A 17,783-nucleotide genomic window follows, 5' to 3' on the forward strand; every position below is an offset into this window, starting at 1 on the left:
TCCTCCCTTGATAATTTCTGATTGCTAAATTACGTCATCTGCTTCTAAGACCTTTAAAAATGTCAAATTGTCAAAGCTACAACTTTTTTGCGTATGTGACGTCACTTTGTGGCAAAAAAATTAGAAAAACTAACTAGAAATTGGATTTTATTTAAATTTTTTAGGAAAGCTCCTTCTATTAAAGATATATGGAATATATTTTTATGTGATATATTCTAATAAAGTTAAAAACTATTTATTTATTGCTATTGTAATAAATACAAACTCTTATTCGTGAAATGATATATCTGTATAGAGTTGCCATATGTCCGACTTTTACGAAGGAGAACACAGTAAAAAAAATATATTTTTACAGCCGTAGTGCTGTATTCTCTTCCTTAAAAGCCGGACGTCTGGCAACCCTGTATTTGTACCAGTTTTATATCTTTTTGTGCAATTGTATGCAACCGAATAAAAATAATTCAAAAAATGAAAGATAAATGCAAAAGAAAACTTGACGCATAAAAGTTTATTTTACCACAAACTGATGTCAATGCGCACAATTTTTTTGGCCTAACTTTTAGATTAGAATTTAATAGCTGAGGCTACTATTCTTTAGTTTTTAATCAAAATCATAAGAATGATGAACTTTTTTTTTATGACTACGTTTTAGTGGTCTTAGATCTTCTTAGTTCCATTTGTATAGTGTTACGTACAAACGTCTGTAAGTGTAAGCGTCTTTAGCATATGTTGAGTTTGCAGGCATTATATGGAAAATTGGTGCCCCCCCCCCCCCCCCGAAGATGACATGCGAGAAAAAAAAAAAACAATTAATATTTCTAAGTATATGAAAATTTTAATTAAAAAAAAAATGCAAATGCTAACCATAATGCAAACTCAATTTAACTCATGTTTCCAATTATGTATCCATTATGGTTCATGTGAATTAGCCGTTGAAAGTGACAGATGGTCAGTCAGACCCAATAATCAATAACTATTTATAAATTATAATTTGATTTTTCTAGCTAAGATACAGCAATTTTATCTGTTATGTTATCAAAGTCTGTTGATTCTAGAGTTTCTCTTTCAGCACTAAGGGTTGTCAAATCAACAAGACGTTGTTGCCCCATTGAAGCTCGTAGATATGAAAGAATAAGCTTCAACTTGCAAAAGGAACATTCACTATTGGCTATTGACACTGCAATTGTGAGTAAGATTTGTAATGCAATGCGTAAGTGCGGGAAAGCGCCATTTCCGAATGACAAAGTAAATGAAAGTAAATCTAGCGGAGTTGTTGGTATTGGGCCCCTACAAGATTTAAGCAGCATCTGACAGTCTGCGATTTCAGTAAATAATTCTGCTCCACTGATATCTGTACTGTAAAAGTTTCCCGATCCAAACAATGTTGCTGCAAACTTTCTTGATTTTCATCACCACCCCTCTTTAGCAATATTCTCACATCGAGCAAGAATCCAAATTTTTCATTGAGATCATTTAATCGTCTAAAGCGAGTTATTAGTTCTTGTTGGAAAGACTCAATATTATTTTCAAAACTCTGCTAAATTCATCTTCAGCAGAGAGGCCACTATCTCCAGTCTTTTCACCTGGCATTATTCGCCGTCGCCTGACTCTCCTCTCAATTTCAGTTCCCCATTTCATACATCTACCCTTGCTATACTCAATCGCATTTTGGAACAAATGAACACGAAATTCTTTGAGATAATTTTCCAACATTTCCATATCAGATGCTGCATCTTTAAAGTTCATTGTGGGATCTTGTAGTCGTTTTTGAACGCGGTCTACTTTTCCAAGAATGTTGTTCCAGAAATGAAGTAAAACAACGAAATTAAATTTCAGAATATTTTGAAGTAAAGCTCCAGCTTCATTTCTTGTATCCAGCTTATGTCATCTGGCTTATGCATTATAAGATTTGTGGCTTATGTCATCTCTTGTATCTGGCTTATGTCATCTCTTGTATCTGGCGTAGGTCATCTGAAAGACTTTCAAGAAATTCAACCAATCCAGAGACTCCTTCAGAAATTGCTTTAAGAGCTTCTGCTTTTGCACTCCATCTGGTTTCTGCTTCCAGTTTAACAGCATTTTTCAATTGCTCCCATTGCAGAGTCGAACGAGAAAAAAACAGATAAATGCTTTCAACTGTTCCAAAAAATGTTATGATTATAAAATTTACTTTAGCAGCATGAACTCCAACCAAGTTCAAACTATAGTTATCACAATTCACAAACAATGCTCGAGGACTTCGGTCATTTATTCGTTGTTGAAGCCCAGAGATATGTCCTGTCATCACAGCAGCGTTGCCATAACATTGGGATCTGCAATCTGCCAGTGGTAGGTTGTCCAATTCAAGTTTTTTAGTAACAACAGTTTCAAGAGTTGCTGCACCTTTGGCATGGATTTCAATGTTTCCAAGAAATGACTCTCTGATCACAATATTCTTGTTAACGAAATCAATGCTCACAAATCTTATTACTTTAGATAACTGCTCACGATGTCCCAGATCAGGAGTCGAATTAAGTAAGATACCAAAATTCTTACTTATTTGATACTGGTGAGGAGCTTATCTCTAACAGTAAAGGCAGGTAGGTTGATGAATTCATTTTGAATGGCTGGAAGCAGATAAGAGACGGACCCTGGATTTTCTTTAGCATGCTGTAGATGGTTTGCAGTGACAAGGTCATACTCAGCATGGAGTTTCAAAAGGGCAAGAAAGTTTTCAATTTTTTCTCCTTCATCAGCAGTACTAAGTTTTGCTCTATTTTTTTTTTTTTTTTTTAATTTTTTTTTTTAGGTGCTCTAAGAAGTCCTAACGGTCTTGTCACAGAGCACCGCGGAAGTGCATTTAACCAGGAAGTTCACGCCTCCTTCCTTACCGTGACGCGAAAATATGTCCAGAGCTCGTTTCGAACCTGGATCTCCTGCTTATAAAGCAAGCGTTCTAACCACTGCGCCAAAGCCGCACAATGACCACGTAAAGCCATGTTTTGAGAAGTAAGAACTTTAATACAAGAAAGAATTCTTTTTAAGATTAAGAATCTTTATTATCTGATATTTCGCAAGTGTTGCTTTTCAGATTTAATTTGGGCTTCGATTTCTGAATAGATTCAGAACTCGAAGGTGAGGTCTTAAACCCCCAAAACAACACTAATGACACATCTTTTGGAACACATGTCAAAATTACGTGTAAATAATCGCATAAAATTACGCCTAAATTAATATTTAATGTTTTTTAACTAGATGTTTCCTCTAATGAACATGACTTCACCATCATAACAAATTTTCACCATGCAATGACGACATTAGGTTAGGCTCAGGGTTTAACTTAGGATTTGGTTAGGGTATAGCTTTCAATAAAATAAACTTTATTGTTGGGTTCAGGGTAAGAATAATTAACAATAACCGTTTTCGTAATGAAAGAGATAGAGCAATGCAAAATGAAGTTAATTGTCGTCAAAATAAAAGAAATGCTGCTCGGCGAATTGAAATTAGTTTAAACCCTAATGAAGATAATGTGGTTAGGAAAGTTAATAATAATTGCTGTCGAAATGAAAGAAATGGAGCTGGGCGAGAGGAAATTAATCATCTACAAAATGTAGAAAATGCTGTTCGGCGAGCTGAAATTAATTTGAACCCTCATGAGGGTAATGTGGTAGGCGAGTTAATGGTAACCGTACTCAAAATGAAAGAAATGGAGCTAGGCGAGATGAAATTAATCTACAAAGTGTACAAAATTCAGCTAGACAAGGAAGAATGGATTGTATAAAAAAATGTTATAATATTCCAGATTTTAATTTTTTAGGAGAATTGAACTAGATCCGCCTGCATTGTGGTGCTAAAGGGTTTCCTGATAAAACACATTTTCTTGCCTAAATGGAAAAGTAGTTTTGCCTCCACTTTCACTATTTCAACAAGCTTTACAAGATTTATTTACAGGGAGTTATATTGATCATATATCCAAATATGAATTTTTTTAAATATATTAGAAATTATAATGTGTGTCTTTCCTTTGCTTCATTTACAGCTAATGTGGTTCAAACTAGGAATCATGGGCCGTTCGTGTTTTAGGATATGCGTCAAGTTTTTTATCGTGTAGATAGTCTTAGGCCAGATCAAGATAGCCCCCAACATATTGCCAACTGTATATCTATAACCCACTTGCAGAAATAATCTTTGCTTACGTGATTCCAAATTTGGATTCTTATTGAATCCAAATTTGCCCTACATGAAAGTTGGATTATGTAGCTAAAAATATCTTAAAAAATAGAAGAGCAAGACTGTTGTACTAGCCGGCTATTTTTTTATTACTAAAGTTCTATTTTTAAAAAAAGCGGTGTACTTAGCAGAGTTCTGACAGCAGGTGGATAGCCAGATAAAGGTGTTATTGTTGTATATCTAGGTTCTGTTGTCTAGCCTTTCATAGTTATATAGAAAACACATATATGTTAATATTTAGTGTAATGTAATGTGGTCTTACTAAAATGTTTTGCTACTTGCTATTGCTGAGCGTAATTGTCGTGTTGTACTTTGTTGTAATATTTTGTGTTAATAGACAGCTTGGTTTGCCTTTCCGTTAGTGTCTAACGTTAAGAATGATTATAGGTAGTTTTATTAATCTACCTTACTACTTTTAATCATTTATTAAAAGCCAAGACAACATTTAATATTATTAATTGTTTACTAATTTATCCAATTACTAATTTATCAACTGTTTATATCTCAAATTATTTTTTTTATTTTATAGCGTTATTAACAACTTTGCTTTTTAAATGAGATATTAGATAGTTGGTTTTTCATTAAAGAAATTGATTTTAAAATTGATCCCAAAATTGACTGAAGTTTTTTTTTAAATCTGTTTTATTTCAGATGTTTTAACTTTTTTTTTTTTAATAATGACTACTATGGAGTTACATTATTTTTTTAATACATGATAAATTATCGTCCCTATCGGTAATAAATATTTTTAATTATAATAATATGGTTTTCTTTATAATAAGCTGTGCTAGGCCTCAGTCCTGTAGAGGGCAGCTGTTATAACCGATTTTGAAAAGTACGCTCATTAAAAAATCTTCAAAGTTAATTTTTTCAAAGAACATTAACAAATTTTTTTTTTTTTTCGTTGTTTTAATAAATATTTAACTATATATCATTTATATATTTTTTAAATAAAATTGTTTTTAAGTTATATAAGTTTAAGACTTTCTATATTTATGGATTTGTTAAAAAGTTTTTTGAAAAACAAGTTTAAATATATTTTTTTGAGATATATCTGTTTTCTAACCTTTTCAGTCCATTACCTATACAAAATTTAAACAAAAATTTAATTAAAACTAATGATTTTAACGCAAAGTTAAGGCGGAGGCAAGGCAGAATATACTTCGGGTACTTTTTGCTAATTATTTTCCACTATAGTAAAATATGACTCAGAAATAAAAATGATTGGCATGCGTTGGTTTGAAAAGATTCTAACTGACCCGCGAGTAGTTATGAGTAAATCAATGTAAAAAATTGTTATATTCCTACCATCAAAATTTATTAAAATCCATCGAAAATATTTTTTACTCATGATAGCATAAGCATTTACAATATGAATCACTATTTTTTATTAAAAAATGTTTCACTCTTCATAGAAAAAATGAATACCACCAAAATGCAGTTAGAACCTTGTCATAGTGAAACAATCATATTCTCACTATGACAAGGTTCTAACTGCTGTTATAACGGTAGTTAGAAGCATGTTAGTTACTTTTAAATTTTGTAACTGAAGCAGTTAGTTACTTTAAATTTTGTAACTGAAACAACAGTATAATGAAAAGCTAATTTTCATAAATTATATTATTGTTTCAGTCACAAAACAAGGTTACAACATTTTGTTTACTCGTATATATTTTTTTTTTGTACTATATTTTATTAGTACATTTTAAAACCATTACATTAAGTACAACTCTAAAAAGTTTTTCAATGTATCTGTTTATTTTATAAGTGATGAACAACTTGTTAGTAATCTCTGTCCTCGAGAGGCATAAACGGAAATGCAGCTTTAATATCTTTTTATTTAATTCTGCAAGTTCCTTTGCACAACTTTGACTCTTTGGTTTTACATTCAAAACAGTGGAAGTTGATGGACTTGTTGCTGTATTCTTTCTGTTAGGTTTTTCATTGAACTTGACATTAACATAGGTTCATTGCGATCATGGCTAGATTTAAAATGTATAATGTGAAATATTTGATTAAATTTTAGCACAGCAACGTTAGAAAAAGGAACTAACTTGTAATTAAACGGCTTCGCTGTTACTAAATAATCCTTGAAGTCAAGCGGTTTTATTTGAACGGTACGATAAGGATTTTTTCTGCTAACTTGTTTCAACATCCCTATCAATCCAATTGGACTATAAAAATCAGTTTTCCTTATGAGCTTTTAAATTTCGCTATGAGCATGATCCACCTCCTGGACGCATGAATGACATGGAGGGGAATATTTCATAGTGATTGAGTTGATGTCAGGATTGTCTCTTAAAAAATGTAACCCAGCATTTGATAATATACTGCTCCAATTTTGATGAAACGCAGGAGTCAGACCAAGTAATAAATCACTTACGTCGTTTTCCTCTGCTACATCACTCAATATTTTGCAAAAGGCACTGGCACAACGTTGAAATTTTACTGCGCAGTAAAATTTCAACGTTGGAATTTTACTGCTGTCGTTATTATTTTACTGACTTTTTTAATATACAGTTTTTGGCGTTTATTTTTTCGGCGTTTTCAAGATGTACAAAAATATTAACTTTCATGATATCAGGAAATATATGAATTACAAAAAGTGTCCTGAAGATGTAAACGAGAGAACATTTTTTTGGTTCTAATTATTGTTTTTATTTAAATGTCTACAAACAAACTTTTGTTTCTCATAGGTGATTGTAGTAAAAGATCGAGAAGAGCAACTAAACATAGTTAAAGAAGTTCACGAGGGTCTAAGAACTTCAGAGAAAGCTGTTGCATTAGCCAGTCACCTTGGCATTAATGCTATTAGAAAGCAAACATCTTCAAGTTTTTTTGGCATTCAATAGTAGGGGGCATCACAAAGCATATAAATCAATGTGACCAATGTCAGAAAACCTCCAACAGAAATCTTAAAGTCTCTCCTGCTTTAAAACCTGTTAAAGTGTAATAACAAGTAATAAAGCAAGTTGGTGTGGGTTTAATTCAATTACCTGAATCGAATGGATTCAAATTTGTGATTGTTCTTATTGATTATTTTTCTAAATGTACTGAAGCTGAACCTCTAAGCAACAAAACAGCAGAATTAGTAGCATCCTTTCTCTATAAGGTTATATGCAGACATGGTTGTTTTAAAATACAAATCAATAACCTAGGTCGGGAGTTTGTAAACTCTGTATCCATTGCATTGCATGACATGACAGGTACTCAGCAGCATGTTAACTCTGCTTACCACCCACAAGCCAATGGCCTTGTAGAGAGACAGAACCAAACAATTAAGAAAGCAATCATTAAGGTCTTAAATTAAAATGTTTAAAATTGGGTGTCAGTTTAAGATGAAATCCTTTTTGCTCTACGTGTTAAAGTGCATGATTCAATGGGGTACTCACCATTTTCCTTTATGTATAACCAACAACCCTGCCTTCCAATCGATGTAAAATACCTAGGTAGACTCAATGATGATGAATATAATCCCGTATATGATAAGGAGGTTTTACAAAAAGCTTTAGAAATGAAAAGAAGAATTGAAGAAAAAGCAATGAACAATATTGTTTGTTCACAAAAGAAACAAAAAATTGACTATGAAAGAAAGCATACAACAGCATCAAAGTATTGCGTTGGTCAGAAAGTAATTTAAAGAAATCTTAAAAGAGGTGATAGGAAAGGTACAAAAATGACTTTCTCGTGGCTGGGTCCATATGAGATTACATGCTTATTAAGTAACAGTAAAGGTAAAAAAAATATTGCAAAAAAAATACTCTCAACATCATCTTAAACCATTTACTGAAAAGGAAAGTAATTTTAAAATGTCTGAATTATCTTCAGAATGTGGTGATAAAAATGAATTTCAACGCCACCTCAACCTAATGAAACATCCCTCCAAAGATATTCGCCAGAAAATTGCTGAAAAACTTGCTCTCAAAATACTTGTTATGCCAGATGTTATTGATGGAAAAGAAAATGATGTACCTTTGAAAATGCATGCATGCAAAGCTGATGGAAATTATGTTTTTTGAGAAATTTCGTTTTTGCTGTCAGTTTCTGAATGTCAACATGTATGTGTTCGCGATCTGGTTGTGAAAAACATGACAACAGAACCTTGCTCCAGTCTCTTATCAGGATATTTAGGTGATGACGTGGAAAGTTATCTCACCAAAAATGGTATGGCCGCAGATGGTATATGGGCTACAGATGTAGAGATTCTTGGTACTGCAAATCTTATTGGAATTGGTATATCGGTGTGGTCATTCAAAGGACAAAAACTAACATGGCTAAAATATCCAGCTTCCACTAACTTGACCAACTAACATCTCATACTATTCTTTTAGAAAATAAAAACAATAATCATTTTAATGTTGTTTTGTCACTAAAAGCTTTAAAGTGAGAAAAATTTGTACTGAAATAAAATAATGTTGGTTCCACATGTTTTTCATCTTATTTTAGAAGTATTTACAGTCCTATTGGAAGTATAAATAATTTATGACCTTCAGTTATTATTAAATTTATTTGATAGATGTTCCTAAATGTAAAATTTTCTAATGCTAAAAATAAGGGAAAATGCATAACTTTACATAAAAAAGTGAATCAAAATCTAGCCTGGAAAGTAAACTATCATTTAATGTATACATTAAATAATAAAAGTTTCATAGGAAAATAAATTGAAGTACCCGTAATTATATAAAAAATGTATATTTTTACCCGTCCCTCCCACTAACTTTAACATTTATTCTTTAGTTGATGACAGTAAAAAAATAACGAGTGCAGCAAATTTTTAACGTTAAAATTTTACTGCGCAGTAAAATTACAACGTTAAAAATATACTGCGGAGTAAAATTTTAAAGGAATAAAATATTAACATGACACCGGAATATTTTTATTTTTTTTTCTTCAGCACGTATATCTCTCATTTCTTTTTTAAAAACTTGATGTATTTCAAAGTATTTTCTCAATTTTTTAGACATAGTATCAGTGTTTTTAGCAACTTTAAACTTCTCACAACAGTCGCATCTATCCTTTTTGGTAATGTGAAAACTAAGATTGAATTCGGTGGAGAAAATATGGTAGTACATATATCTCTATATTTTCTCCACCGAATTCAATCTTAGATAATTAACATATATCTCTATATTCGCTCTATATTTTCGTTTATACATTTCTCTTTGTAAAGATTACACATTTTTTAAACATTAAGGTGTGACTCAAGGTACTCTCTATTAGTACTTACTAGACAATAATGTGACTTAACTGTTGGAAAAGATTTTATGTGATCCCTAGCTGAGTTGGCATCACTGTGCGGTGTACATTTGCTTTTAATGCTTTTACTTTGTAGATCTTGTGCAGGAGGATTTGTTTTAACATCTTTGGTGTTGTGAGCTGTATAAACTGGCTTTTGTGAAATTGACAGTGTAGTTAGATAGAATATTTTGCAAACACGGGCTTTTTCTCCTTTTGCTTAAAAAAATATATATAGGCGTACTGCTTTTTTGAAAAAATTTGTTTTTCAGCGTGGTCATCAGTTGTGGCCTTCAGTTGTTTTTCAGTGGTCATCAGCGTGGCCATCAGTTGTTTTTCAGTGGTCATCAGCGTGGCCATCAGTTGTTTTTCAACGTGGTCATCAGTGCTTATCAGAGTTTTGTTTTCCAGCCTGCTGGAAAGCAGCATCTGTTATCCCTATTTTCAAAAATTCTGGAGAGCAATCTGATTCGTCTAACTAACATCTCATTAGTTTTCTTCCTGTCATAAGCAAGGTTTTTGAATCTTTAATTAACAAATACTTAATCTTGAATCTTGAATCTAATAACTTACTTTCTGATCATAAATATGGATTTTGATCTTCTCGTTCTACAGCTGATTTTCTAACACTAATAACCTATAGATTTTATCGTGTATAAGATAAATTTGGTAAGGTTAAGGCCACTGCTCTTGACATTTCTAAAGCTTTTGACAAAGTTTTGCATGCTGGTCTTCTCCATAAGCTTTTTTCTTATGGTGTATTTGGCAACATCTTTAAGATTATTGAATCCTTCCTTACCAATCGTAGTATAAAATTTGTCTTCAATGGACAGCACTCTTCTTCTTATTCTGTAAATTTAGGGGTTCCTAAAGGTGCAAATCTTGGCCCTTTACTCTTTTTAATTTACATTAACAAATTTCCAGATATTCTCACATCTAAGGTGGTATTGTTCCCTGATGATACTACCATTTATTCTTGTTATGTTAAGAAGCCAACATTCTCTGATTGCTTGGAGGGGGTATTTGAGCTTAAAAAGGATCTCACTTCTGCTACAACACGGGGCTTATAATGGCTGGTGAACTTTAATTCAGATAAAACTCAATTTTTTTCAGCCAATCGTTGTTGCAATAATTTAGATTTCCTATATTTACAAACGGTATTGTACTCGATGAGTTATCTATCCTTCATCTTCTAGGATTAACTCCAACTTCCGATCTTTCTTGGAAACCATATATCAAATCCATTGCAAAATTAGCATCTGCTAAGGTTGCATCTCTTTATCAAGCTTGACACTTTTTTACTCCGGATTCTATTCTCTATCTCTCTAAATCTCAAATCCGGCAAATTCTATAATGTGCACTGCTCTAAAGAGCTGGCGTCTCTTGTGCCGTCTACTAAAATTCATTCTCGTGTTACTCGTCATTGAATTAAGTCTCATCCTTTTTGTGTGACTGTTCCTAAGTGCTCCAAAAACTCTTATTCGTCTAGTTTTTTACCTCGATTTTAATGTCAAAATCATTTTGTAGATGTAAAAACAAATCATAAATAATTTAAAAAAAACATTTTACAAAATAATTTACAAAAATTTTTTAATTTAGAGAAGGAGGACCGAGAGTGAACACTACATATTTGGCTTACTTGTTTGTCACTAATTCAGCATTACTCGTAGGTTGTACATTCATGTCTATCACATAACTTTTTTTCAGTCTCTGCTGCATAAACATTATTGACATTATTCTCCAGAAGCGTCTTCTACAATATTTCGTTTAGAATCTTGTGCAGTTCTGGTTAAATTAAAACGCCTTTTCTTCCTGTTTAAACATATTTAAAGTAATAATCTTTTTAAAAAACTATTCCGAAGCTTATAAATTTAGCTATTTTAATATATAAATGCATGGCCAAAGTCACACAAAAAAGTTATATTAGGTTACTAACCGTGTTATTAATTCATAGCAGTCTTCGCCGCTTTCACTGGTTGGAGCTACAAATTCGTAACTATCATAACTGCTTTCAATATCAAATACTACTCGTTCCATTTTCTGTTGATATTTTACTTAAAACTAAAATTAATATTTTTTATATCGTTTTTTTTTTACTTTCAAACTTTCAAAAAAAACTTTTAGGAAAAATTCTTTTCAAATCATTATATAAACCTTTTTTTTCAACTACGCAGCCTGGTTTTTATTATTGCTACAAAAACGTTTTATAATAAGTTGTTTAAATTTTAATATTAAAGATATTTTGTAACACCAACGTTTTAAAGTGCACGTTTATAGACTAACCGTTGGAAATAAGTGAAGAAAAATGAACAGGTATTGACTTTTTGGGGTAGGAACTGCAAAATATAGTTAGATCGACTTACCGTAAGGGAATGGCGTGGTAAACTGTACTTACATTGGCTGCGGTAAGTTTGTTATTTTATTAATGCAAAAACATCATTATTTTAAAATTAAAAAAAGAGTTTAAGCTCATAAATCTCCTTTTATTTTTACAATAGTTTTTTCTATGCTTATCGAAACCAGTGTTTTTTGTTTTGCAGTATTACAGGTGTCAATTTGAGTAAAGCTACAAAACGTTACAAAAAAGTTTTTTATTTTAATGTCAAATAAGAGCTTTAGTGGTATGAAACTCTACATGGGTGTCAAATTAGAACACTTTATGTTGATTTTCAGACCTATTTTTTATATGATTTTTGATGTGCATAAAATTCTCTACCATAATAATTAATTTGTAAAAACCAGCAAGAGAATATGCAGTTAGGGTTAGTTAGAACCATGTCAAACTAAATATTAGTTAACTAAAGTTGCAAATAGAACTTTGGCACATTAGCAGTTTGCTTGTTTTACGCTATATCGCAGAAAATTTTAGTTTATTTTGTTCGTCATGATTTAAATAGTCTAATAAAATGATATAAAGTCAATATTGGCAAAAATGTCAGTTAGAACCTTGTCAAACCAACGCGACGAGCTCTTAGATAGGTTGATATATTCGCTTACTGTTGTTTATTTTTAATTTCTGCTGCATTATAAAATAAAATAAAGGTAGATAATAGAACAAAGTTTCAAAGCATAGAGTTAAAAAACACACACACACACATGGAAACAAAGGCTTTGATGTTACCGGAGCCAAAAGGTTAAAGTCAACTTTTATATATATAAACTTTGTTATTCTATATGCATAAAATGCTCGAATAACACAAAAGGAAACGTTATATTAGACCTCTAATGAAGCTAAGATACTTTCTACTATTTTCTATAACCTATTGAAAACGAGTAAAAAATTGGGAGGTATGAAACAGGCCTATCGTGACCCGTTTTACGGGTCCGGATTTTCTAGTATATATTGATTATTCTGCGCATGCACTACGCGTGCGCAGTCTTGTTAAAAGTTTTTGTTAATAAGTGAAATTAGATCTTGGGGTAAAGTGACCAAATTCAAGCTAGTGACCAAATTCCAGCCACATTTTAAATTTAACATTTCTGACTTGGTTCCTGCTTTTTTGAGACTTTATGAATTCAGCGAATAAAAAAAATATTATTTTAGTTGGCGGGTGTTTATAACAGAAGTAACATCATAAACAAATATGTATCTCATAAAGTACTATTTTAGATTTAAAATATCATGTAAGCTTCCAGTTTGAAGCTTATAAACATTAAATATTTTAATAAAAAATTGCATAAAAAATGGCAATAAAGGAAGTTGAATGAAGAATGATTGGCTTGGAATTGCTAAAATTACAGGTTTTAAACAAAACAGTGCTGTTGTAAATCATAATGGCAAAGTTTGGAGAAAAGCTTTTGCTTTATGGAACATTAAACCTTATATAAAAGAAAATAAGACTTTATCAGCAGCAATAACATTAAAAGAACACGATTATTGTCTCTGATGAATATCAAAATGATTAAAAATGAGGAGAACATAAAAAAAGTAACCAATACCAACAAGAGAAAAAAAATTTAGCGAGATAAACATTTTTTTGTGAAAAAAAAAAAAAAAAAATTTGGGTCTAACTTTTCAAAGTGTTTTCATATATCAAAAATCACATCTTAAAAATTGCGTAACTTTTGAAATACTTGATCTTAAAACTACAAGTTTCAAAATAAACAATATTTTTGATATTGTTTATTTTGAAACCAGTATAGTAACAATATTTTTAATATTGTTTATTTTTGTCCAGTTGTGGTTGACCGATGTGTCAACAACACATCGGTGAACCACTACTAAACAAAAATATGTTATAATATATAACATATTCTATCCAAAGTTTATTGATTAAACTATATAGAATATGTTAGACGAAACCAGGCGAACTCCGTAAGCCTATGAATCGAGCACGAGCAGCCGTGCTCGATTGTACAGAAGATGATGGGCTGTGGTAATTATAATGGTAGCTAATTAAGTTTTTCTTAGGTAGTGCCTTCTATGGGTGAGCAATGCGATTGTTGAAGGAGTTGAAGTTAACGAGACATTTGTTGGCAATTTTATGATAAAAGCCCTACTTTTTAAAGTAGTATTTGGGAAATTTAAACCGCCTTATCATTTAAGTAAAATTTCTGATTTATATGCGGATATATGGTATTGAAATCTTTGTTTATAAACTAATTATAAATTATAAAACATTTTAGGTGTTTCTGAAAAATTAGTCAAAAACTTTAGTAAATTAATTGTTTTTCGCATCATTTTTTTTTCTTTTAACAACCTCTGGTGTTATAATCTTTGTTGTCATAACTAAGTTTTTTCCTTAGGGATCTCTTTAATAATGACCATGATTTCCAGTAAGTCTATGAGGGTTAAGAGGAACTAGTGAACTCTCATACTACTTCAAGATCACCTACTGCACTCAATATGTGTGATTTGAAGGACTGTGGATCAGTGGAGGCCTTTAACGAGGAACGATATCCAGCTGGAAAGAATGTGACGCTTGACCTGACTTGGTAATAGTTTATGCAGACCCTTCTTTGTGGCCAGTTGTTTCGAGCCAAAAAGATTGAGATGTAATCATTTTAAATAAACTCCCTTCACATTCTTTGAAGCAACGAGATTAGTCTCCTGATTCTAAGAAGAGAGTCTTTCCTTTGAATGTGTTTTATTAATTTTGGCTAATGAGAAAAAAGAGGAAAGAGATTTTTTGGTTTGGAGCACACGTTTGGACACAAAAGCAGTATTTAAAAGCGGGGAATTGTCCCTTTTTTGTTGGAACGGAGGAGTTTAAATTTTGTTGGAACGAAACTTTAAATTTTATAATTTTTTGGTTTAAAATCGGAGCGCCGTTTTCCATTTTTGATCCGTGCTCAATTTTTTGGCGCTCTCGTAGACCCTGGTAGCAATCACTAGTCAGTGTATTATTTTTCATTGTAATGCGTATCTGTCATGACGGCTTAAATTCTTCCGATTCCTTATCGATGATTTCTTCAATGGCTACAAAGGCATCTCTATCTCGTTTTGCTTTAATGCTTCATTTGAATGGTTTCAACATGAATGTTACAATAATAATTTTTTTATATGTTTCTCTTATGTTAACACTCTCAATTTAACCAATGCCATGCATTACTTGGAATTACGACTATTTTAAGTCAATATATATATATATATATATATATATATATATATATATATATATATATATATATATATATATATATACATATATATATATATATATATATATATATATATATATATATATATATATATATATATATATATATATATATATATATATATATATATATATATATATATATATATATATATATATATATATATATAATGACTTGGATAAATCACTGTTACTTTTTATTGCTAAAAATCTGTTAAAATTGTCATAAATTCATCAATAATCAAAGATATCAACAAAGTATAACTGCATCATAGTAGCATAACATCTTGATAATATATAAATCTGACATATATTTATATTATCTGACATATAATATATCTGACATAAAACAACAATATATTTATCATAATTTTATGACGTCATATTTTAATATCAAGTGAGTAGGGTGGGGTGGAGTAATATGGATAGAATTTTATATATATTTTTTTAAACATAACTTTATTTAGTTAATTACTACCATAAAAACTTTTGTTATTTTTCTTTACATTCAGGGTGTATACAATAAAATCACAATGAGTAGAAAACAAATATATTTTCAATAACTAACTTACTAATCCTTTTTTAACAACACCTTTCATATATTCATATTACCCCACTGGAGGGGTAATACGGGTACTCATAATATATTTGATACATATATCACACTTATTGCTTTTCATGAATTTAAAAGGTCAAACTATATTGGTTATGACTAGCAGTTTTCTTTTTCTGACTGATACAGTCTTCTTTTTAGTTTTGTTCTTCTCTTTTTCTTGCAACCTTGCGTCAACACCTTGAGTTGTTAAAACTCTGCCCTTTTTGGTCAGAAGACTTTGATACATTGTACACTGACTCCTCTTCCTTAACAAGCTGTATGGCAGTCATTAATTTGCTGTGATTGTATGTACCAATAGTCTTGCACTGATATTTTATTTCAGGCATGATAGTTTATTTCAGTCTTATTATTTTATCTTAGATATTATAAAATTAACTTTAATTATGTAAAATATAAAATTTAGTTATAAAGTAAAATAAGGTAATAAAATAAAACGAGGAATACAAAAATAAAATATGAAATATTTAAATGAGAGTTAAAGTTTTACCCTTGCCATTCAAAGAAAACAAATTTAAACTATGATCTTAATATAAATAGTTCGGTAACATTAGATAAAACTATTATATGTTACTTAAAAATGTATAATACTATATTTATAAGCAAAAGTGAGCTTAAGTATATAAATAAATGTCATGCAGCTTATGATTTTATTACAAAATTCTGTAATATTAATAGGATTTTATATGTTTTATATATATCCATTTTACTCCACTATCATTTTACCTGTATATCCATTTTACCCCATAATAATCCTTAACACCTAAAAGTTGCGTGGCAACTTTAATTTTAAATCGAGCGTGAAAATTGTATTTCTTGACATTTAGAAAATGTCATTTTAAATACTTTGCGATGTAGATCTTAATACTTATCTCTTTTATGTACCACTTCTCTCTCACTCTCTCTTTATATAATAATATAAAACAACTGTGCAGGTGGAAAGCTTTAAATGAAAAATTATAATTAATAATAACAAACATGATATAAAAATATAATAAGCAAGGATTACTATTTTCCGAAAATTTTTATTACGATAAATTAATCATAATTATTACAATTGCATTCTACTTACACTTACCTCTAAATGCATACAATAAGAGTATAACTGACCCCATATAAACCACTGTTGAAATGTTTGAGAAGAATATGGTTTGCATATTCCTAAGTTTGTTTCAGTAGTCTTTATGCAAAAAAAAGCGTAAATAATTAAAGTAAAACTAATAATTTCCTTGAATTTTTGTACCATAGTTTAACATATAATACGACAATGCAAAAAAAGATAGATGATCGCAACTTCAATACTACGTTTAATAAATCAATATTCTATTATTGCCATCTAATATAAAGTTTCTGGTCAGTTTTATTTTACATTCTTTGATGCCATTATCGAGTTCGGAAAACGTTATGATAATAATATTTAAGAAATCTTATTATGCTTTTTACATAATTTAAACTAAAAATTAATTGTTTCGTATTTCATGGTTGATTACTCTCGCCTGCCAGATAATTATTAAACTCAGGAGAACAACCTAATTTTTTTTTAAAAATAAAAAAAAAATCAAAAACCGAACAAGTTTTGAATTTTTCTCTGTTTGGATCCGTTTCTTCAAATTGCGGCGCGCGATATTATATTGCTTTTTGATAACGGTGATAAAGAATACTTCTCCTTCTCTGCACGGACTTTCTTGACATCTTAAAAATAGCTTCAGCAAATGAAATTAACACTGACTAGTAGAGTGGAATGCAAGAAGCAAACTTTAGTGAAGTTCGACTTCAAAGTTCAAGTCGAACTACAGTAATATTTTACTATACATAGTTTCCATACAACTACATAGTATTATTATAAAATATTAATATATATTTTTTCAACGACAACCACAAGTAAGTCCCTTGTAGCCCTGTAGTGCGACGGACTTGCGTATATGTTTTAAATTCATGGGTTAATAGCCATCACTTTATATTATAAACCACGAAGTTAGACTTCAAAAAAAACTTGAGCAAATGCGTAAACGAAACTTGAAAATTTCAAGATCGCGCTTGAGAATGTCAAACTTGAAAAACTTAAAAGGCGATAATTTAAAGGCGCAATCGGAAAAAAAAACTTTGCAACCAATAGCAGCAGAGTA

At 30.6% G+C, this 17,783-nt stretch overlaps 1 protein-coding gene across 2 annotated transcripts in view; it reads right to left on the bottom strand.

Annotated features, from left to right (window-relative positions):
* The window catches only part of LOC100214966 (fibroblast growth factor receptor 4-like), a 92,686-nt gene extending 75,122 nt beyond the window's left edge, over positions 1 to 17,564 (bottom strand). The window contains exon 1 of one of the 2 annotated variants that reach the window (XM_065805927.1): positions 16,736 to 17,564. In XM_065805927.1, coding sequence (XP_065661999.1) covers positions 16,736 to 16,903 — 168 coding nt within the window. In that variant the 5' untranslated portion in view covers positions 16,904 to 17,564. The remainder of the gene's footprint in view (positions 1 to 16,735) is intronic. The other variant, XM_065805928.1, reaches the window with a different exon arrangement.
* Positions 17,565 to 17,783: the final 219 nt, after the last annotated feature.

This window comes from Hydra vulgaris, chromosome 09, assembly GCF_038396675.1.
Source record: "Hydra vulgaris chromosome 09, alternate assembly HydraT2T_AEP".
NCBI lineage: Eukaryota > Metazoa > Cnidaria > Hydrozoa > Anthoathecata > Hydridae > Hydra > Hydra vulgaris.